The sequence below is a fragment of the Augochlora pura genome, chromosome 9 (genome assembly GCF_028453695.1).
Source record: "Augochlora pura isolate Apur16 chromosome 9, APUR_v2.2.1, whole genome shotgun sequence".
Lineage (NCBI taxonomy): Eukaryota > Metazoa > Arthropoda > Insecta > Hymenoptera > Halictidae > Augochlora > Augochlora pura.
Window position 1 is genome coordinate 8,531,569 of NC_135780.1, and position 23,850 is coordinate 8,555,418.

Genomic DNA, 23,850 nt, shown 5'->3' on the forward strand with positions numbered 1-23,850 from the left:
AAGTTCGTTATATCATAAAGTTCTCCAACAACAACGAAAATTTGTTAAACTCAACTGGATTTCTAATTCAACGCGATAATTATACTGCTTCTCACAATCAATATAGAAAATTTGTAATTCGCTATCAGCGAAATTCAGAATTGAAACAATTCATGAAAAGTCGAAAAATTCAGAGGCAACACGTTTCTTAAACGGGGCGGGTTTGTTTAACAATGATTTCGATGAAACATGTGCGAAATCGATGTTTTGAAGCATCATTACAGTGATCTTAATCACCGTTCGCATAATGAAGTAGATTTGTTCAGCGCTCAGTCAGACCTTTTAAGTGATTTGTGTCAGCGCGTGGTCAGACGTCAATCGTTTAGAGTTTTGCAACTTTGAGTCAAGAGCATCGATTGTGCGATAGCAATGACATGATATTATTACTATTAAAAATTTCATTACATTACGATATCACGTCCTACCATTATACAGCGCATTCCACAAGTTCTTCAACGTCTGCTAGGCGAATTGTTCTTTTTGCGAGTCGCCGTTGACGTAGGTTAATACCTTGAACGGTGTTGCGTCATCTTGTCGGGTTATTTCTTCGACTTAAATGTCACTTCCGTTTATTTCTTGGATGAAGTAGTTGCCTGAGGATTTCTATCGGACAGTTTCCAGAAGGCATTGTCTGTTTTACAAGGGACATCTTTTCATCCCTTTCTAAACCTTTATGCAGATATTGTCTACCAATTACAGAGACTTCGTAATTTTCTACAATAATTTGGTCCAACGAAGGTATCAAGTAAAATTAGTGAAAATGGTCAGCATTGGATAGACATACATATGTAGAATTATGAATGCTTTATAAATACTGCTGGAAATGTTACGACTTTTCATAGCGTAATCCAAAAATTGGGCGCAACAACAGTAACACGTAGATTTAATGAAAAAGGACTGTACTGATCAGACAAAGCAGTTTGCGAAAGTACTCGTAAAGCCTTACAATGGAACATTTGACTGCTGCATCTCATTCTTCGAGTCTTCGATACATTGTTTTCATACAATCGATCGAAATTCACGAGAGTTACTCGAAAATGAAGCCCTCTAAACGTTTCGATCGACATTATGAAGAGTGTTCTATCGTGTACAATGGTGAGTAGAAGTAGATCAAGAGCTTAGAGAGCCAGGTTGTGAAAGAGTCTCTGCATTATGCGCATTTCAAAGGGCCAACTTCTCATCTAGATCGAGTCGATTATAAAGGGGAAATTTTTTAAAAATGGATCAAGCTATTCCGTATAAATACGGCTTCCTCTTACCCTCTTTTATCGGTTTTATTATTTCTTTTTTGCATAGTTACCGAACCGGAACTATTGTTCTTCAGCATTCAGACACAATCGTGAGTTCGTTGACAGTATTTAGAGATTAACGGAATTACCCTTTCAAACAACCCTTGATTCGATGATTGCTCCACTTGTTTGTAGTATAAGTAACTTCTTTGTTATTGAAACAGAAACTAAGAAAGTACATCATTTTTTAAGAATACATACTGATTGTTAAACCTGGACAACGTGGTAGGCAACTTTCACTGTGCATAAAAGTCTACGATCCGCTTTTCGCATCGAAGAATATGAAAAATTTCTGTCGAATAGGTTGAAAGGTGACTAAAACTTGTGGCATAATAGAAGATGAAACGTGATTGTCCAAGGACGAAATAGATTCAATTTCCACGAAAGCTTGCCGTATCCAGTCGTCCTGATTGCACCTGAAAACAATCGCCTCTTTGCATTGGTTTCATTCTATTACCTCGTCGCGTTTTAAATTGCAGGTATTGTCCCCCCGAATAATGTCGAATTACACAAGGAAGGGTGATAGAACCGACTCCCTAGAAGTTCTCCTGTACCGAATGCAACCTATTGATCCTTTGACAGGTCGATTTCAAGCTCTCCCCTACCAACAGAAGTTTCGGAAATTAAGTTGGTGCAAACACGAAAGTGTTTTTACGCGAATGTAATGCGAGGAGTGTTTAGAGCTGTGATAGTTCAGAAGGGTGAAATGAAGAAGTTTGAAGATTTTCGTTAGTACGCGTTTCTCTTCCGTACTTGGTATACTTCGTCGGGAATTCGAGATTCAATTCAATTCAATTATTCGTACAATTTATTTTTCCTCGAATGAGTAACATCGTCTAGGGACAATTCTTTCTTATTGCGGGTCTGAATAATCTGAAGGATTAATTGTTCGACTAATCTGCCTTTGCCATATGGCAGGGTGAGCAGAATGTGTGGGAGTATTAAATCCACAGCGGTATGAGTCAACCATTTAGAATACTCTAAAGAACAGATGACGCAGATCACTATCCGAATTACCTTTGATTTTGGAAAGAAGGTACGTGGAAACAAAATGCAGGGTGAGCGACGATTAAAATTACTGATGTAACGCACGGAGAATATTGAACATTTTGTACTCTGCAGTGAAATAGATCGACTATTGAACCGGCATGCTTTAAAGTCAATCTATAGAGAAGTGTGTGGCTGAGGATTTTTTAATCCTCTTTTCGTGCAGCTTAAACTGATCTTGAAACGAGTCAACCGCTGGTCGGACATTCTAGGTATAATTGTTGCAGGCAATATAAGCTGGAAATAGTCTTCTTTAAAACTTATGCGTGTAAATGAGGAAGAAGTGAACGATATTTGTATCTACGTGGTTTCAATGGTATAGGTCAGCCATTTATCTGTTAATATATATGGAATGAACTGTACCGCGTTATTCGTTATTATATTCGTTCTTATCGATAATTATCAATGAGTTTATTCTATTCAGTACGTTTTGGATAAGTTAGACATCGTGTGTTCCTATGCTTATTAAGTATCTGGTCTAAGCAGGGTTCATACTTAATCGGTTCGATAAAAATATTTAACCGATCTTCATTACACAAACCAGCAGTCACGTGATTATCTACAGGGCAATGTCTCGCGTCACTAATTAATCCACTATAAGGATTGGTCTGTAAACGGCATTAAAGCAAATTCGCAACGTAATTCCGCCTTCGTGATAAACGTAATGACTAATTAACGCATTTTTAATTCTCAACGCAATCCTCAACTACCAAGTGTATCGAGAAATACTCTCAAACGAATCAAAACCAATAGCTCTTACATTTTTCTTGAAAATATAAATATTTCCTCGACGCTCTCAAAATAATGGCACACTTCATCGAACACTTCGATTAATCGTGTTGTCAAAAATAGAAATCGATTTTTCTTGCGCTATTTATGCCGTCCTGGAAATTCTTAAAGAACAGAGCCAAGAAGAGGAAATTTTTTTTTTCATTTCAAGAGTATGACGTACATTTAGTTTGAATCAAAGCTGAAATTGACACGGCAAACGGAAAACACGATCGACATAACTTTGCGATGAGTATGAATCAAGATTATTGTCTGTGCAATTTTTGGTCGCCTGTCAATTCGTTCGGTGTTTATTGATTTGTTTGACGACTGTCTTAGGAGTAGACCGGTAATAATCCACCAATCCGCGAACCTTTTGTCGGGGGTATCGATCCTTGACGCCCTTCATGCACCAGTTATTCATATTGCCTGGGCAATTGACGTCGCCACGAAACTTGCTGTGATTCGATCATACTCTAATGAAATATGCCATGAAATTCGGCGATGCACTACGAACGCAACGATACACTGCGCAACTTCGTGCAATTGCTGTCGAACTCTGTCAGGCAAAACCTAACAGGGGACTTGTAGAATATACAATACCATTTACAAGAATGACTGAAATAAATACAAAAGAGAAATAAATTTTTAGGAGTTTCAAAGTTCTGTTGCATTATTTTCAACTTATTAAGATTATGTGCTAGGATAAGAAACAGATGCGTGTATAGCTCTTTCATGGATGCAACTTTTATTTTTTTAGAAACTCACATTGACAAAGATTTTGAATAGAATCTATCAAATATGTATGTCTCTGTACTCGTTCCACCACTTTTTCTAGTTATTATAAAGTTCTCTATGACAAGATGCTGTCTTAACGCAGGGTTTTGATCGAAGAACATTGTTTTGAAGAAAGTTGGAACATATAACTGGAATGCGTTTTGAAGTCGATTTCCAGAATTCTTTTCACATCATTGCGGAAAGAATTCTGTTCAGAGCGATTTATCAGAGAAAGAAATACGATGATCGATCGGAATAAAGGGGGTTGGGTGGATGCTGGGAACCTTCTATCAGAGATCACGAAGAGCCATTTTTATTAAGTTTGCTGTGTGGACGACTTTATCGGAAATATTCGGTTCTATCTACTCGAGGCTCTACAATTTTTCATCGATGGCTGTATTAATATTAACGAAAAACTTTTTATTGGAGGAATTTCATTATGGAATAGAGACCGCGTCATTTTATTGGACGATCTAATAATAAATGACGAACGAACCCGATACGTGCATACGTTTTGCATTCATTTCATTAATTATGCAAAAGCTGAAGCAAAGTTTTTTCAATAATTCCATGAAATCCATAAGTTTCGATAATATCATTTATTTAAATGTAATATACTAAACTCTATATCTTTTTTTATATTAACATTTTTAATTTGTACAATCTCTACTAATGTTTTCTAAACGTACATATAAAAATTGTGCAAATAATATAGGCTGTAAAGATAAATTTTAAAAACTCGAATTAATTAAAAATATAATAGTTCTACTGACACTTTTTCCAACGTTGAAATAAAGTAATGACGATCTTAAGTTGTATAGAAATAATTTCAAATCAACTAAAATACTCAAAAGTGTAATCTTATTATGGATGATATGCATAGGTTCAATATATTATAGCAACCGTTCATATTTATAACAATGAAGTAGGAGTAAAAGATAGCCCATTTTAACTGTTACGCGAGAGCTATTCTGAATTCGTTGGGAACGGAGGTAATTGTTTTAATTAATCCGCGAATGCGGGTCACGTTGAATAGGAGAATACGTTCCGATCGCCTGATTTCTTTCTGCATTGTAGACACCGCTAATGACACCTCTTTATTTTAGAGAAACGAGGGAAAAGTTTATCGCCAGCACCGCCGCCGTCGTGACCCGACGTTAAATTAAAAACCTTAGCAAAATGTCGTCGGTAAAGGTGGCGGTGAGGGTACGACCCTTCAACAACCGGGAGATTTCGCGTGAGGCACAATGCATCATCGAAATGTCCGGCAACACTACTTGTAAGTATAATTAATTCTCCTTCCCTTTTCTATTGAGCTCTTCACAGAGATGCTCATTCGAATATGCGGAGTTCTCTATCTCTTGTATTCAATGTTTTCTTGTTCTGTCCTCCTTTGTCCGCGTGTAATTAAAAATGTTAGATCTGCCAGCCAGCAAGTCACTATTCTTTCATAATGCAATAATATAATGTTAATTTAAAAAGTTTTTGCACCCAACTTGTCTATTAAAAAGAACATGGAATGATAACGAACTACATATTGTGAACATAGTTGAAGCAGTACATATCCATGATACTGTAGATTATGCTTGGCTCTAGAAAAGTTTCATACTTACAGAAGTATTTATCAGTAATTATCAATGTAATTATCAAAGTAATTATCAAAGCAATTAGAATAATTTGAATAAAATTGTGGTATTCTAACTAATATTGTTTTTTTCTTTGCGTATTTCAGCGATATTGAACCCCAAAGCACCATCGGGCACCAAAGATGCAGTGAAAAGCTTCAATTACGATTATTCCTATTTTTCCATGGACGTAAGTACTTGCTGTTGTTTGGCACCATTCGCTTCCAACCTCTGAACTGAATTCGGAATTAGTAAAACAAAATTTAGTAAATGAATGATTACCGTAAAGTTTTGTAAGATCGTACTCCTTACTGTCATAATTTCAATTCTTATCTTCAGTAAAAAGTAGTACACATCACATTAATTCTACAAGATAAAATCAGTCTAAAGATTAAACTAATAGATAGCTTATACTACTAGCACCAACTGCTAGCTTGGTTAAGGTCAAGGTTTAATGACAGTTACCATTAAAACAGTGGATTGTAAGATAATTGTTGGTAGTTATCAAATTCTCCTATTTTTACATTAAGTAAACGGATCATTAATGCTCTGTTACCACATAATCCTTGATATTCGACGTGATAATACTAGTGACATCAATAATATCATTTTGTACTATCTCAATCCAATAATTAGCGAACAATAATAATTTATGCATTACTTACCTTTCAGCCAAACGATGTCAACTACTCCTCTCAAATCATGGTCTACAAAGATATTGGCGAGGAGATGCTTGAGCACGCTTTCGAAGGTAAGACTGTTGTCAAATATCGAGACTAATCCAGGCTATACCTCAAATACATCAAAAGCCAAGCATTCTAAGGAATTTATGGCTGGGAATCGACGCACCATTCGCATACCTCTAAAACAGGAATTGAGGTTGAAACCGTATGGCATTCTTGATACGCATTCACGCTACTGTATACGGACCTTGTTATGTGGGCACGTGAATAAATATTTGCTTTTGCCCTTTACGGACTATATTTTTTTAACATTCATCTAAAATATAAAAAATCTAAGATAAACTACAATTAGTCTGAAAGTTTTTATGACTATTTTGATGACTATTTTTCATTGTTTTCTTTCAGGTTACAATGTTTGCATATTCGCATATGGACAGACCGGCGCCGGCAAATCGTACACCATGATGGGCAAACAGGAGGAAGGTCAAGAAGGCATTATCCCACAAATTTGCAAAGATCTATTCAGGAAAATAAGCCGTAATTCAAATGAATGCTTGAAGTATTCAGTGGAAGTCAGTTACATGGAAATCTACTGTGAGCGGGTGCGAGATCTCTTGAATCCTAAGAACAAAGGGAATCTCCGTGTGCGAGAACATCCCCTTCTTGGCCCGTACGTCGAAGATCTTTCCAAATTGGCCGTGATGTCCTATGAAGACATCCACGACCTCATAGACGAGGGTAATAAAGCAAGGTATGTAAAAGTTTTGGAATTAAACATAAAATTAGGTTTCCAAACTGGAAGAGCTGCTGCATTAAGAAGATAGTTGAGAACTCATTAAGCATGAAAGTATCGTTATCCGTTTACTATTTCAGAACCGTGGCAGCCACAAACATGAACGAAACGTCTAGTAGATCCCACGCAGTATTCACAATTTTCTTCACGCAACAGAAACAGGACTCAGCTACAGGACTGGTGACAGAGAAAGTCAGCAAAATTTCGCTAGTCGATTTGGCAGGTTCTGAAAGGGCGGATTCAACTGGAGCAAAAGGCACCCGATTGAAAGAGGGTGCTAACATCAACAAAAGTTTGACCACCCTCGGAAAGGTCATCAGTGCTCTGGCTGAAATAGTGAGTCGTTCTATTCGGTCGATAATTCTGAGAAAATATGCAATAATGTTGTAAGAATATTACTTCTGAAAGTTAATGAAATACACTACCTAAACCATTGTACGTTTTGTCGACATCAGATAGTTCACAATTACCTGGCACAAAATTGTACAATTTAATCTTTTTATTTTACCTTGGGAAAACTTCGTATTAACATAGTTCGTGGTTTTTGTCCATTTTGCTGCTGTTTTATTACGGATCATCAGGCGGTAAGTTCATAGATCTGCCGTCCGTTCTGTCCATTTTATATTTAGTTTAAAATTGATGTAATGGTGTAAAATCAATAAAACAAAAGATGCTTTTTGTTCACATTTTTAAAATATGTATTTCGCTTGAATGCAATAGTTCTTGTAATTTAAAGGTGTTTATTATGTTTCCAGGCGACCAAAAAAAAGAAAAAGGCTGATTTCATCCCTTACAGAGACTCGGTTCTAACGTGGTTGCTGCGAGAAAACCTGGGTGGTAACTCGAAGACAGCGATGATCGCAGCAGTAAGCCCCGCCGACATCAATTACGACGAAACACTTTCTACTTTGAGGTACATTTATTTTATGTCCCGGTTGTTAACTGATATCGCTAGACGTTCACATCTTTATTCCCATGCGCATGGGTTGGTTACGCCGAAGGCTTCGTATTTCTCCGAAACTTATGCAATGACCTGAATAAGTCAAATGGAAATTGCAGTTTATAATTCAAAGCACCAGGAACCTGCGGCGTTAAAGCTTTCATGAATTATAAATGAATTTTCTTCGAGCATCTTTCGTGTAATGGAATATTCATGGCAAGATATTTGTTGTTAGACATTCTGTATTTCTCAGGTAGTAGATGTCACTTGTAGATGTATATAGTATACCGGTAGAAGCGCTTAAGAACCTTCTCCAAGAGATTTACTACTGTTTAACACAAGGTTTTTAGGATAAGCCTTTAACTCAACATGTAAAGTGATGATGTAAATCAACTGATTCTATTTTTTCTACGATCGTCTTTCGATTGTTTAATATTTGAATCATACAATTGCAATTTAAATACAAGTTCTTATTCCTATACTGTGCATTGACTCACTTATTATTGGCTTACTTCACTACAGACAGCTTACTGTCAAGGTTATATCTTCTTATACTGTAATTATAAATTCTATATCTTCAAAAGAGAATGCAAATTTGATAATTTTGTACTATAGTTGACCTATACGTTGCATCATAACGTGCGTGAGATGATTATTTCTTGATTCGCCAGATCAATAACTGACTCATTTCACTGAGCGTATCCGGGTTTCTGATACAACTATCACAGAACTTCAACTCCGCGAACTAACTTAAATTGTGCGTGTTTTGAGTGATTGCAAATGTTGCTACAAATTTTCTCCGTTGATTTTCACTACAGATACGCAGACAGAGCGAAACAGATAGTTTGCAAAGCAGTGGTTAACGAGGACGCGAACGCCAAGCTTATTAGGGAGCTCAAGGAAGAGATCCAAAAACTGCGGGAACTCCTCAAGCAAGAGGGTATTGATGTTCAAGAAGGTGAGCTGTTCTTGATCTTGTACAAGGAGTTGGAATTCAAAGAGAAAACTCCCTTTCTGTGCGCGTGCGGGTACGCCTGGTTCGATAACAGTGGATATATGCGAGAAAAGGAACCAAAAGCAGTACAACATTCTGTTTGACATACTAGACTTATGAAAATACTTTTTCTACAAACAAGTTGTTAATAAGCTTCGCTCAATCCGAATCAAAAATCACATAAGAAAGAAACGACCAATTTTTTACCAAAGAATCAATTAGAGAATCAAATTAAAGTAATATACAAAAGGTTAATGTCTTTTGCATTTTAAAATATTTTACGTTGACTTCAAAAGAAGTATATAATAATAAAAGATTCGTACGACGTATACAGTGCCATTTAGTGTCTCTTTCTATTTAAAGAAGGACTGCAATTCGGTAGATATTAATTGCATATATTAATAAGAGAACAAGATGAGAACAGTTACCGGAACGGTCGCCTATACGTGCGCGTGTAAGAAAGGATAAAGTAACATATGAAAACAATATAAGACAGGAAAGAAGATATGAAAGCAAAATGTTAAAAATGAAAATAGAGCGCTGTAGGCAAGCCACCATTTACATAGTGTATTTTTTTCTTTGTTTCCCTTGTGCTTGACGTAGGGCCAGATGGTAAAGTCACATATGAAAAGAAAGAATCTAGTAAGTAAAATGACGACAATCCATAAAAGCGGCAAAAACAAACCGTCTCTTGAGTGCCAAACATTCGATCACTCTTTTTGCGCCTTGTTCTATTAAACGTCCGCTTCTATTTCACACAATGCCAAGCGCATAATCTGTATTTTTTGTCCGTTTCGGATGATTCTTTGTATATTTTGCTTCGCCGCGCGTATCGCATTTTGTTCTACCCTGTACACGCTCCACCTGGATATACTCTTCCCCTGTCAAGAGTGTTTCTCTCCGGGTCGAATTACTTTACTAATCATTTGTTCCAAATCATGGATTATAAAAGTGTTTAATACAATTTCGAGTTGTCTTTCATCAACCAGAGTGCACTAACGTATAAAAGAAAATAGAGGATTGGAACTTTTCGTAAATATCCGCAATCTAGTTGTCAATACAAAAGCAGCTAATTACTATTTTCATCAATTTAAAAATATAATGAACAAGAAAGTCTGCACCGTATTGTGAAAATTTGTATTGAAAATATTCTACCACAGTTTTTCCCCATCATATAAAATACACATAACGAAGATGATAATGTAACCGGGGAAGAGTGTAATCATTAGTCCTTCTTCCTATCGTAGGTGGCATAATTGGCGGCTTTTGACATTCAACTATACCTCACGAGAAAGAAGCTAACAATAGAAATTCTCACTATGTAACAATAATTATGTACTTAGAATGCTCATACAATCACCTTAATCAGTAACGAACGTATCATCGTAATTCTATTAGAGTAAATCAAATTACGGCCTATTGTGATCATTTCAACTTAAAATGCAACCGAGTCTGATTGATTTAAGCAAACAACCCACGCGATCGTTAGTCGAACGCTAACGCGAAAACCTAATCAAGGATCGACATTGAACTCATCGTTCACGTAAAGTCCTATTTGCTACGTCCTCGACAACATCGAATTGACGCAACGCAGAGACACGTAATTCATTTTGCAATGTGCGAACCAGGATTGGGCACCATTTTGTTGATAATTTTAATAATCAATAGATCCAAAGAATCATTTTAACGAGCATACTAAATCAGATAAATGTAGACAGAGATTATTACATAGAATTTCAACCCTCGTCCATCCCTTATCTTAATGTAATACATTTTCATTGATCCATCATGATTTTTATCATACATAACTAAAGTATTGGTGAGGGTTGAAAATTCAGCTATGTACCTTTATTGTTTTATTTTGTATAATTATGCATCATTAACAACTCTAATCGTAGCCAATCATTATAATTTTGATGTAATACCTATGAAAAGATTTCTCATATCGATTGCGATACTAAAACAGGGCACACAAGAAAGATAAAAATTTAATTAATATTAAATGACAGTTAAATTAAAAGATGACAGAGCAAATGAGAAACAAGGTGAATATTTCATTACTGTTAAAAGTTCATTAACGTTGAGATAGGATCAAAAAACATATGAGACTGAAGATGCGGATTAAAACTTCGTGAATGCCCAGCCCTGGTGTGAACTCAGGCTTTCCTAATTTCTGTTGCGTCGGAGCTCTTCCTCCTAATGAACACGTGTTGTCTGCCTCGCTTGTGTCCACTTAGACCTATCACATTGTTCCCGAAACCGGGCTGAAGGTATTGCATGGCACTCGACAACGGGCAATTCGCATCTCGAACGCTATGACATGAGCACCGTTTATTAGAGACTGAATCGAATGATTTCGATCGACAATTAAGTCCAGTAATAATTTGAGATTTGATTACGGTAATTAATCGAGTAATTTAAATGTAACAATTTTTAGAGGGCATCCCTTATTTGCAGACAAGTTATACTATCATCAAGTTCTAAGATAACATTAGAACTACGAATACGAAAAGTGACAACCAAATTACATTTATCCAGATTTTGCAGAAATTTGAAATTACTTTGATCCATCTGGTAGTTCTAGTGTTAAGTCTTACATTCAGGAAAGGGCACTGAAAATATTGCATATTTGAATGATTTGCAAAGTAGCTGTATCTTGTGGATTTCTTGGTGAGATGAGCAAAAGAAATAAAGAGTTTTGAATTCCCATTGGAACATATCATGGTGACATCATCTGATGGAATCCTTAATGAATACTCTTTCTCACTATGCCACTGCTTTAGTTATGGCTTTTGATGTTTACGAAACGCGTATTTACATCCCTGGCTGAGTCGTCGATCTAACTTTTACAGTCCCTCTGATTGGTTTTGACTAATTTTGCACTGTTTGTCTCACAGGAGACGAAATTGTTAGAGCGAACAAACGCGAGGATGATATCAAGGAAAGCCGATCAAGAATTCCGTCTCACACCACGTCAACAATTGCGGAGGAAGCAGTTGATCAATTGCAGGCTTCGGAGAAACTAATTGCGGGTATAACACCATTTGAATTGCTATATTCAAACTGCGAGTTTGAATATAGTTTTATGTATTCATGACACTCGTCTTTTGAGAAACCTTTGAAAACTTAAAAATAAGATAAGAATATTTTCATTTTATTTGTATCTTGATAGTAAATGTAGGTTTTAACTAAACTATGGCGTTATGAACTACAATGAATTTTTTAAGCTTCTGACGCACATCAAAAAGGATCTATAAGTGAGTTGATAAAAATGTGGATTTTCAGAATTGAATGAAACATGGGAAGAAAAACTGAAACGAACAGAGTTGATACGTCTTCAGCGAGAGGCAGTATTTGCCGAAATGGGGGTAGCAGTGAAAGAAGACGGTGTTACTGTTGGCGTGTTCTCTCCGAAAAAGACTCCTCACTTGGTAAACCTGAACGAGGATCCATTAATGTCCGAATGTCTGATTTATTATATCAAGGATGGATTTACGCGTATTGGAAGTGCTGAAGCTAACATACCACAAGATGTTCAGCTCTGCGGCCCACATATACTGAGCGAACACTGTGTCTTTGAGAATCACGATGGCATTATCACTCTAATGCCAAAAGAAGGAGCTTTGATTTACGTGAACGGCCGCGAGATCACAGAACCAGTCATTTTGAAGACCGGATCTCGAGTTATTTTAGGAAAAAATCACGTGTTCAGATTCAATCACCCTGAACAAGGTTGGTATTTTGATAACTGACATAGTATTGTAGGAATTATTTTATGAAATCCCACAAGGCTCCGTGATGAAACGAAATGACACAGACAATTTTAATAACAATAACAGTAACGATTTTCACTTTTAATTATTACAAATAAACTGCAGAAATTGCAGAAGAATATAGTAATACATATACAATGTTAAATACTGTACTTACAATTTAAAAGACGTTAAATACCTGTTTAATGTGCAGTCCGTGAACGAAGGGAAAAAAGCTCACCTGCAGAAACACCTGCTAATGGAGAAACCGTTGATTGGAACTTCGCACAGGTCGAGTTGTTGGAAAATCAAGGGATTGATCTCAAGGCTGAGATGGCAAAGAGAGTGTTAGTACTTGAAGAGCAATTTCGCAAAGAGAAGGAAGAGGCAGATCAGCTGTTCGAAGAACAAAGAAAGGTATGTTTAAACAAAATCTTTCAAGATAATGCGATTGCTTTGCAATAATTAAATGGACGAATATTATTACAGAGTTACGAAGCCCGGATAGACGCATTACAAAGACAAGTGGAGGAACAAAGCATGACAATGTCAATGTACAGCAGTTACACTCCCGAGGACTTCAACAACATCGAAGAGGATATCTTCGGTGAGTAGACATTAAGAATGATCCCTGAATTTTACGGTATTCAGTTTAGCTATTTAAATATGATCTGCCACTATGATCCTTTATAATTAGTCAGACACACATGAGCAGAGCTGCTGCTATTGTTTCAATAATAATCGTTTTGTACAGCTCTGCATGTGAGTAAGCTACGATCTTGTCTAGATTGTACTACCTCTTCGTTAAAAGTGTCAGAATTTGTAATGGATACTCGTTAATTTTTCTTGATCAAATACACTTGAAAATGAGATCCTTTGTAGTAGCTGAAGACATGAGTAAGTAATAATTCACCACTACAAATTCTACAGCTGTATGGATCTGTGTGAGACACGATCAGATGGTGGTAGGTAAATCTTTATCTTTCTGCGATGCACGCATGTGATTATGTGATACGGTATTCATTATTGTTTCCTACTGTTTTATACAAAGGTTATTCCGCGCAAACCGACCACATGTTTAAACACACGTGCTTCTGGATTCTTATGAAAGTTTTTGGGCTCGTAGAACTCTGCGTATTTTTAAATCTACTACAGTTCTACGAATAGAGTTTCATGAAAATCCAAAACGTAATCATCTTGCGTGGAACAGCCCATAATTTTAAGACCCTGAAGTTTCGACCTAAAACAGTGCATCATCTGATTGTGAACTGAACGCTGTGGCTCCTTTTAACGAAGGAACAAATATATCCACCAAATGCTTGGCTTTTCTGACTGTTTTGCCTGGTAATGGCTTGCATTTCAGTCAACCCCTTGTTTGACGCAGAGAGCAACTGGACCGAGAGAGAGTTTCAACTGGCCGCTTGGGCTTTCCGCAAGTGGAAGTATCATCAATTTACAAGTCTTCGGGATGATCTCTGGGGCAACGCGATATTCCTCAAAGAGGCTAACGCTATATCTGTCGAACTCAAAAAGAAGGTACATCCGGGATTTTATACCCTGGGAGTCAGCTCAGACGTGGCTCCCCTTTGTCTCGGGTCATTAACATAACTGCATCTACCACCACACGTTTCAATTTTTTCTTTCTTTAAGAGCACTTGGCTATAACAAAGTATTCATTTAATTGGCACTGCAAGCGATCATGAAATCAAATTCTTTGCTATAGAACGGATTTCTTTCTAACATTTCTCCTGACACATAAAAAAAATTTCTAATGAATTATTTTTTAAATTTGCATAAAATTGATATTGTGAAGTAACTCAATTGGTACCCCCTTTTTGATGTTCTATAAATTATCATACATATGTTACTGCAACCAGGTATTGGTCCTTCCATGTTTCCATTTCACTGTAGTTAATTTATTATTACTATTTTTTATTATCAAGACACTACTCAGTGTCATCACCCACGAAAGCTTCCATAATTATTTACCATTCCGTCAAATAATTCCATTTTTGTTTGTTTTACGTCCCATTTGCATCATTAATTTTGCATCCATTTCAGTGATTGAATGAACATTACTTGTCTTACGCTTCTCTATTTATTTTTGAAATGTTTTTTTAGGTACAATTTCAATTCACTTTGCTCACGGATACACTTTACTCACCACTTCCATCGGATCTTTTACCGTCAATGGACGAAGACGAGGAGGAAGAAAGACCATTCCCGCGCACGATAGTCGCCGTAGAGGTTCAAGACACGAAGAACGGAGCCACGCATTATTGGACGCTAGATAAACTCAGGTTCGTTGTCGGTACCATGTCTTGTATTTTAATAACGCTTAACACTTTTATTTAATGCCCATAAACAAAGGGTGAGTTGTTCAAGTCCCACTGCAAATCTGTATTTGTTAACTACCACGAAACGTAGATTAAACATTTCTTGGTACTTCTCGTGATTTTTTTCAGGAGCACATTTTGGCGATTCTCTTTCAGACGTTCATCTCCTTCTATCCTTTCAATTAAAAAGTATATTCTCATCCTCATTCTAATGCGGAACACGCAGCCGCAGTTATGCATTACAAACATAAAAGTTAAAATTGTAAAGCTTACACAGTACACAAATGTTCTCAGCAATAATTTAAGCATGGTTTCTTGGGACAGGGGGCACCTATAAGATACGACTAATAATATATTGGGAATTACCTGCTCGATTTTACGTACCTCGTTCTCGGCTCAGTAAATAAAATTGTTGTAATTAAATAACAACAGTAAGGATGCAGAAATAGTATCTTGGCTTTAAATCAGACCGTGCTTAGACGAAAATGCACAGGGACGCTCACGCAAGTAATACGTGTTGACTTATAGACAGCGCTTGGAGCTGATGCGACACGTGTACAACGAGGACTCGAGCCCCAGCACCCCGGAGGCCAAAGAGGATATTTTCCAATGCCTTACGGTCTACTCTAATCCGAAGTTCTCGCTCGCAAATCTTTTGCCTTCGAGGTTGGTGCTCGAACGCGCGAGGCTCTATCCTTTTTATCGTCATATACGCTTCATCTATTCATCCTTGAACTTTAACCGAAGCAGATCTCGAATTTATATCATTTCTTCTTCACCATTTTTCGTTGTGTACATATAAAGTCAATGTATATAATATAATAAACAGGATGGATCATGGTGGACAGAAAACCTAAATATTTTTGGTGGATTTGAAGATGAAGGAAGAAATTGTCTTCAAGATTTTCTTCTATTTTTTATTTCATAATGCATCTAGAAATTAATTTAGGTATTTTGTTCCTTGAGACTTATCCTGTATATTGTTCGTGTATATACATAATCTTGATTTGGAATAAGTTCCTTTTCAGAAAGACATTGCTTTGCAACTATGCTGGGCTCAATAAAATATTGATGAGGACTTCATGCATGGCCAAGCCAATGTTGCCAGCCTTTGGCGCTTGACAGTCCGAATGGAATTAACCCTTCTGAGTTCTAAAAGATCGAAATTGTAGAGAAGCATTTGCCTTGGTAGTATTTGAACAATTTGATGGTAGTCTCCGAAAAGCGACAAAAATTGTTTATAGTAACATGAAATTTAGGATGTCCTTGAAGGATTTAACTCCTATACATGTTTTAATTGCATCTCGTTGATCAAGGGTTGAACTCCTGTATATGTTTCTACTATGTCTCGCTGAACACGTGCGCTCCTAGTGGCTGAAATTCCGTCACATTTTTGCTTTGTGACTTCGTTGTGCACATGCCACGATACACTGCCAAAGAATCTACACAGATTATGATAATTTTGACAAGTATATTTGATCACGTAGAATATGTTCTTCAACAGCTTGAACAATATACGCTACTATACCATATTCTTCAACAATTTTTATACCTTTCTTCGTATAAAAATACAGGGACAGAAGAAGTACGTAACTGTTAACAGATTCGCTTAATCTCGTATTTGTTTACTCTGAATTGCATCATTGTAACACAGGTTTTGGAAAAGTCTGAACATGTCCCTTTATTTAAGTGTACACATTCTACGAATGTCTCTATAGAATCTCTCTAAGTATCTCTAAATACATATCACGCACACAGTATTTTCCAAGAAGCTAATGTTGTGTACAGAGTGTCTCCTTCACTGTGCTTTTTGACAACGTCTAACTATGTCTTAATCAAATACTAGCACGTTATACTATTTACCGTACGAAACGGTCATATTTTCATGTTTGCGCAGGCAAAGGCTTGAACTGATGCGGGAAATGTATCACAATGAAGCAGAATTGTCGCCAACATCTCCAGATTTTAATATTGAATCTATCACCGGGGGCGATCCGTTTTATGATCGTTTTCCATGGTTCCGAATGGTGGGAAGGTAAAAGAAAAGCAACTAAAAGATTTACAACCCATAATTAATTAAAAGTATTGATTCTCTTCACTGAGTCACAATTATTTCTTACAGATCATTTGTATATCTGAGCAATCTTATGTATCCTGTCCCACTAATTCACAAAGTAGCAATAGTCAATGAGAAGGGAGACGTGAAAGGCTATTTACGCGTAGCCGTGCAAGCTGTAGTTGGTACGTAATCAGTATCCAAATAGGAGTTAAATACAAATTTATTTTTTCTCCTAATGGTTGGCATACTTTGACTTCAATAATTCGGCATAGAATTTTCTTAACGAACCCTTCTTCCAGAAGAGGAAAACAGCGAATACTCAAGCGGCGTTAGACAGTCAGCTAGAATTTCCTTTGAGGATGATCTATTTGGCAATCAGAAGCAAAATAAGCGTAACACTCTCCTAACTCAAACCTTGGAGAAAAATCGGCAGATTTTGTTGCATGAGGAATGCGTTGTTGAGGGCCATAACGAACAAAAGGATGTGAAGGACGAGGACGATATTGGCGATGGTGATAGTGGTAGAGGAGATAGTTCCGTTTCCAGCGACATGAAAGAAGAAGATCTTCCGGATCATTTGCAACCAGGTTCTGAGTTCACATTCAGGGTAACCGTGCTGCAGGCAATAGGCATTTCTACAGAATATGCTGATATTTTCTGCCAATTTAAGTACGTGTTAATATAAAGCACAATGATTGATAACTCTTTAAATAATTATTAATGTGTATAAACTTATTTTATACAGTTTCTTGCACCGTCATGATGAAGCGTTCTCAACGGAACCGGTCAAAAATACTGGAAAAGGAAACCCACCAGGGTTTTATCACGTACAAAATGTAAGTTAATCAAGTGTTCTAAACGTTACGGGTTGGAACACATAGTTATCATTCATTTTTTAAAATATTCTGTTCTAGCGGAATTTTTTTGAAAAAGATGTTATCCTTAAAAATTTCTTCAAAATATTTTATTAAAGATAGAAGTAGCTTTCAATTTACAATTAATGATCTAGGTAATCCCACCTAGGCTTTGATAGACATTACTGGGTTTCGTTATATTTAAAGTTAAAGAAGCACCTTTCTGGCTATAGAACTACTTGAAATAATTTAAATCAATGCTTTCTAACCAGTCTTATCATGCTTATTTAGATTACTGTGACGGTGACAAAATCATTTTTGGAGTACCTGAAGACTCAGCCAATCGTGTTCGAGGTGTTCGGACACTATCAGCAGCACCCCCTGCATAAAGATGCCAAATTGGAATAGTGAGTATTTAATTTATATAAAATTTTTTTTATTCTTTTTTTTTCATATTGAATAGAACAGACATTAAATGAACCCTGTCCCTTTTCTTTCTTTTCTCATTCTATCGCCTGCATGCCTGGCGCGTACCTTTACTTTAGCATTCATCCCAACAGCGTCAGACAACCACCGAAGAGGATGTTACCACCGTCTATACCGATCAGTCAGCCAGTACGCTCACCTAAGTTTGGAAGTGTGTTGCCGTCACCTAGTACATCGCACGTACATGCGAAATACGACGTGTTGGTTTGGTTCGAGATCTGCGAATTGGCGCCTAACGGCGAATATGTGTCATCAGTTGTTGACCATAGTGATGACTTACCTTGTCGTGGGCTCTTCCTGCTCCACCAAGGTATTCAGCGTCGCATTCGAATCACTATCGTTCACGAACCAGCGTTTGAATTACGTTGGAAAGACGTGAGAGAATTGGTGGTCGGACGTATCAGAAACACGCCGGAGCCCGAGGAAGAAGATAACGATTCTTCCGTGCTCTCGTTGGGTTTATTCCCTGGCGAATATCTCGAAGTGCCTGGAGACGACAGATGCATGTTTAGATTCGAGGCGGCTTGGGACAGCTCGCTTCATAATTCAGCTTTGCTTAACAGAGTCACAGCCTATGGGGAACAAATCTTCATGACCATCTCCGCATACCTTGAAGTACGTGTGTTCGTTGTTACTATATTTAACAATAACTTAAAATGCGAATTTCCATTTGAACTTATATCTAATTTTAGTTAGAGAATTGTGGAAGACCAGCTATTATTACCAAAGATTTGAGCATGATCATTTATGGTAGAGATGCCAGAGTAGGACCACGGTCGTTGAAGCATTTGTTCAGTGGAAGCTATCGTAATCAAGAGGCTAACAGGCTCAGCGGTGTCTACGAGTTAGTCCTGCGTCGTTCTTCGGAAGCAGGTAGCCCAGGTTTGTCTTGTCTACCCTTAGCGTAGTCCCCAACCTCGCAATCCTACCCTTTCTCATTGGTATAATAGTCGCGTACATTTTCTAAATCATTTAAAATGATGTAATCGTGCTTTATAGTTACTAAAATCGGTATTCTGGTTTAAGAGAGAAGAAGACATCAGAATATCTTCTTAAAAGTAGTATACAATATTTACAATGATTATTATATCATGATACAAATGAATTGGCCATTTTCTCAATTATGATTTGTTTCTTTTGCATTACAAACAATATCTTTTGGAAACAAAAATTTACATACCATGTAATATTTGATATTTCTTTCATTCAGTACCTACTCCTCTTTCATAATTATTTTTCAGGCGTACAAAGGCGGCAGCGACGGGTGTTAGATACAAGCTCAACTTACGTCAGAGGAGAAGAGAATCTCCATGGATGGAGACCGCGAGGAGATAGTCTAATATTTGATCATCAATGGGAACTGGAGAAATTGACCAGGTTAGAGGAAGTGGAGCGTGTCAGATACATGTTACTCTTGTGGGACAAGCTTTGTATCGACATAGTCCCATATTGCAATAAGACACCGCATGATTTCACGAAAGGCGAAAAGGTAATGCCATCGTTGGTATAAACAGTAATACAAAATAAATTCTTCAATATTACATTTATTTGTTCTCATAGGAGGTTTGCAATATGATGGCAAAGGCAACAAATGAACCACATGCCAGCCCAGTGAAGCTCAAACGTTCGACAAGTAAAGACGTTACCGAGCATTGTGAATTAACCGAGAAGGAGAAAGAATTAGCGATGAAATACATAAAACTAATACAGGGCCGAATTCCAAGCAAAGAACCGATTATTCTCTCTGACGTTTCACCTGGGGAAGACACTATGGCTGATATGTCGGCATCCATGATGTCTTCCGTGATATCGTCCTCGTCCCAAGAGTCAGTATACGCGAGAACTAGTGATTACTTAGAGCAGGTAACCCTCCCCGCATGCCTGAGTGCTCCTGCTAGTAGCGGTTGTCCACGCTTCGTCGCATCGTATTACTTTGACAATAGCAAAAATAGATATTGCTCTCGAGATTCAAAAAAAGCGATACTCTCTTTCTTCATTCATATTGCGTAAATCCGTTCAAGACGTTCATCGATCAAATTAAGAATCGAAAACAGACACATTTAAAATATTTACGATCCAGTCAACATTCAATTAATCAGAAAGAGTGAAGATAGTGAGGATTCGATTCAATTTGAACATCGAAATTCCTTCAGTGTTTTAAACGAATCGAAATCGGCTCACCTTTTTCATGTCGCTTGCAATAATTTTGATTTTGTCTGTAAAACTTCAATTGAAATCAATGGTCAAATTCACTTTATCTTTTCGATTCGGCCAAATCTAATTCTGCAAAATTACCGGATAGCTTCGCTGAGTCAAAGTTGCGCTTTTAGCGCAATCGGCTTCTACGAACTGCTTACTGTCTACTTGACGATGACTCGAGGTGTTCGAGTCAATGACAACCGCCCAGCACAATGAGACACATGGTCAGGGTGATGCTGGAGTGTTACTTGCAGGCTGCTGGTATAATAGTATGGAGCAGGACTAAGTCGTGCATCCTTAGGTTGAGTTCACCGGAAAGGGCTAGACTACAGGAACTACAGGAGAGTATATTGGCAAGCGAGTCCAACAACCAAACATGCACCGTCGCACCGGCGCCATTAGGTTCCTCCTCTCCTTCGAAAGAGAATTTGGTGCTCTACGTGCCAGAAGTTGAAGAGATTCGTATCAGTCCGGTTATTGCCAGAAAGGGATACCTAAATGTTCTCGAGCACAAGACTAACGGCTGGAAAAAACGTTGGGTGGTATGTATCAAACGGACAACAAGTTTTACCAATGTCTGTTTTAACACTTTCACTGCCAGGAGCCTATTAACTCTTTGCATTTTTAAAAACCATTAAGTTTTCACTGGCAGGGAAAGTGTTAAAACTTAATTTCTGGACTATGAACATATGAACTATTGTTGTATCTATTGTTGTGGCAAGTTATGTAAGCCCGGAGAAACATGATTTGATAAAAATAAACTAATTCGTATTGTTGTGTTTAGGCTGTACGACGACCATATGTTCTAATCTTCCGAGAAGAGAAGGATCCTGTAGAAAGAGCTCTCATCAATTTAGCTACCGCTCAAGTCGAATATTCTGAGGATCAATTAGCTATGGTGAAAGTACCAAATACTTTCAGGTGAGTTAATCAGGAGAACTTTGGTTAACAAACTCATGTGAAAACATCTTAAATGACTATTTTTTCATTTCTTGTTCTTTTCAGCGTTGTTACTAAACATCGGGGATACTTATTGCAAACTTTAGGGGATAAAGAAGTTTACGACTGGCTTTATGCTATTAATCCCCTTCTTGCTGGTCAAATCAGGTAAAATCAAATCGTTTAAAATATTTCGTAGGGTGATTTACTTAAAAGTAATCTCCGTAATATTGTGGGAAAACCCGATATATGATGAATTAAATGAGATGTGTCATTATTTTTGATATTTTTGCAGATCAAAGCTAGCGCGCAAAGGTCCGACAGCTGCAAATCTAAATAACGCTTCGCCTGTCGGTCTAGCTCCACCAATAGAGCAACAGTCGAACCAAAATAAGTGAGTGGTCGAAACGTTGGCCGAGGTAACAAGCGTCATAACAAAAGCCTCCGAGAAGGTGCTGTACTGGTCGCACTCGGCCTTCGAGTCCCACGATCTCTGTAGCTTTCGATTTTCGGTAGTCTTCGATTATTAAAGCGGCTCGGAAAAGCATATCGATCGGCTACCAACTTCGACAGCCACTGAATATATCTTGACATCTGCTTTAACGATCGTCAGACCGATCACGGCTGACGATCGTCTAGAGAAGATGCGGAAAGAAGTAAAATCACTAACTATAAACGAAACGTAATTCGTCTTTCGAAACAAATGTTACACGCGTTCGAATTATATTTAAAGACAACAGATTATTGTTTCGGTGTTGCGAGCTGACCGCGCGAGCCTCTCCGTTCGTTTCATGAATCATTGATCGAAACGTCGTTAAACGTTGACGAGGCATTGCGAATCAAGTGAATCTGCAATACCTTCTTACATCGTATTTGAATTTCTCGATATTAGTCGGTCATACGAAGCGATTCTCTTTAAGCACGAAAACCACATAGTGACGAAGAGAAACGTATTTATGCCTAAATAAAACATTCCTAAGACGATCATAGACAAGAGACAAGAGATATACACACTTGTAGGTATACTCATAAGAGATGTGTGTGCGAGAGATAGCAAGAAGAGAAAGAAGAAGAGAAAGGGATGTTGTAGACGATGGGACGAAGTAGTGAGATTACGAATTTTTGCGTGTTCATGATTGGAGATTATACACCGAGAAAAAGGGTACGAACTATTTCGTACGGGTTGAGTCGGTGAGCGTTGAATAATTCATAGTGTATTCATTTTACAAGTTAAGTTCGCGTGTGTGACCACCATCAAAACGATCCTTTCATATTCCACCTTGCCTTGTTTCGCATCCTTAGTATGTCTGAAGCCTCGGATATCGAACAACCAAGCAGAGATATCTTTTGCTTTATTTTACTGTAAATATAAATTCAAGTTAAATCATGTTTTCAATTTGTTTACGTATACTTTTAACGGTGAATAAATCCCAGTATTATTTCAAGTCAAGTAATTGCATATACAGTAAAGCTTCCGCATTTTCTTCTTTATTGATATGATTGCACTATGTTCTGTGTAAAATATACATAATTATTTGAAAAACGAATATTTGTCTTAGTCTCAAAGATCGCAGGGTTTTAATAAGAAAAATCTCGAGGCAAATTAATTTTCTCGATTGTTTATAAAAGCGACGGAGTACACTGAGGTACGCCGCGCTCCTGTTGCCGTTTTGCTTGCTAACTGTTGTAGAATCTGATAGTTTTATTTTGTTAACTATGTCATACTTATTGTGAGGAACAAGAGTTCATAATCGAATAAGTTGTATGCACTCGACGCTTAACCCTTTGAAGCAAGAATTTAGGCGAGTAAATTGATAGGATCATCAACAATTTCTGTTGCCTTTCAACGTGTAAATTTTTCATTTTTAATATACCTACATGTAACATTGATCGAGTTAGAAAGTATTATATATATATATATATATATATATAATATATATATGTAATACTTTATAAAATAAAATATATATAATAACGTTTACGTTATATTTCTTGTAAAAGTATAGTCACATTTCCACATGTAAATTGTGGTCTTCTTTATTGAGGACACTATTACAGTATAGTTAATTATTTATATTTGTAAATTGAATGTAACTACGTCATGCATTTAATTTATATATTACAAGATATAGCTATGATCATAAACTGTTGCGTATGTGATATTTAAATATATTATTTCGCGTTGCTTTATGAACACATTGTTGACGGGTTGTGAACCTACTCAGGTCCTCGTGCACAAATGTTGTTGATCTACCGCGAGTATGTTCATA

The 23,850-nt window shown here is 37.1% G+C and overlaps 1 protein-coding gene across 14 annotated transcripts in view; it reads left to right on the plus strand.

Annotated features, from left to right (window-relative positions):
- The window catches only part of Unc-104 (kinesin family member unc-104), a 33,693-nt gene extending 10,182 nt beyond the window's left edge, over positions 1 to 23,511 (plus strand). For 2 of the 14 annotated variants that reach the window (XM_078190963.1, XM_078190962.1), the window contains exons 2-29: positions 5,027 to 5,199; positions 5,653 to 5,735; positions 6,218 to 6,296; positions 6,634 to 6,979; positions 7,102 to 7,357; positions 7,777 to 7,934; positions 8,780 to 8,919; positions 9,559 to 9,597; positions 11,853 to 11,987; positions 12,241 to 12,687; positions 12,922 to 13,124; positions 13,197 to 13,314; positions 14,071 to 14,243; positions 14,829 to 15,007; positions 15,572 to 15,709; positions 16,941 to 17,078; positions 17,166 to 17,284; positions 17,402 to 17,771; positions 17,848 to 17,938; positions 18,248 to 18,363; positions 18,502 to 19,057; positions 19,135 to 19,324; positions 19,684 to 19,931; positions 20,003 to 20,305; positions 20,896 to 21,183; positions 21,426 to 21,562; positions 21,647 to 21,748; positions 21,876 to 23,511. In XM_078190963.1, coding sequence (XP_078047089.1) covers positions 5,100 to 5,199; positions 5,653 to 5,735; positions 6,218 to 6,296; positions 6,634 to 6,979; positions 7,102 to 7,357; positions 7,777 to 7,934; positions 8,780 to 8,919; positions 9,559 to 9,597; positions 11,853 to 11,987; positions 12,241 to 12,687; positions 12,922 to 13,124; positions 13,197 to 13,314; positions 14,071 to 14,243; positions 14,829 to 15,007; positions 15,572 to 15,709; positions 16,941 to 17,078; positions 17,166 to 17,284; positions 17,402 to 17,771; positions 17,848 to 17,938; positions 18,248 to 18,363; positions 18,502 to 19,057; positions 19,135 to 19,324; positions 19,684 to 19,931; positions 20,003 to 20,305; positions 20,896 to 21,183; positions 21,426 to 21,562; positions 21,647 to 21,748; positions 21,876 to 21,978 — 5,355 coding nt within the window. In that variant the 5' untranslated portion in view covers positions 5,027 to 5,099 and the 3' untranslated portion in view covers positions 21,979 to 23,511. The remainder of the gene's footprint in view (positions 1 to 5,026; positions 5,200 to 5,652; positions 5,736 to 6,217; positions 6,297 to 6,633; positions 6,980 to 7,101; positions 7,358 to 7,776; positions 7,935 to 8,779; positions 8,920 to 9,558; positions 9,598 to 11,852; positions 11,988 to 12,240; positions 12,688 to 12,921; positions 13,125 to 13,196; positions 13,315 to 14,070; positions 14,244 to 14,828; positions 15,008 to 15,571; positions 15,710 to 16,940; positions 17,079 to 17,165; positions 17,285 to 17,401; positions 17,772 to 17,847; positions 17,939 to 18,247; positions 18,364 to 18,501; positions 19,058 to 19,134; positions 19,325 to 19,683; positions 19,932 to 20,002; positions 20,306 to 20,895; positions 21,184 to 21,425; positions 21,563 to 21,646; positions 21,749 to 21,875) is intronic. The other 12 variants (XM_078190970.1, XM_078190966.1, XM_078190967.1 and 9 more) reach the window with 12 other exon arrangements.
- Positions 23,512 to 23,850: the final 339 nt, after the last annotated feature.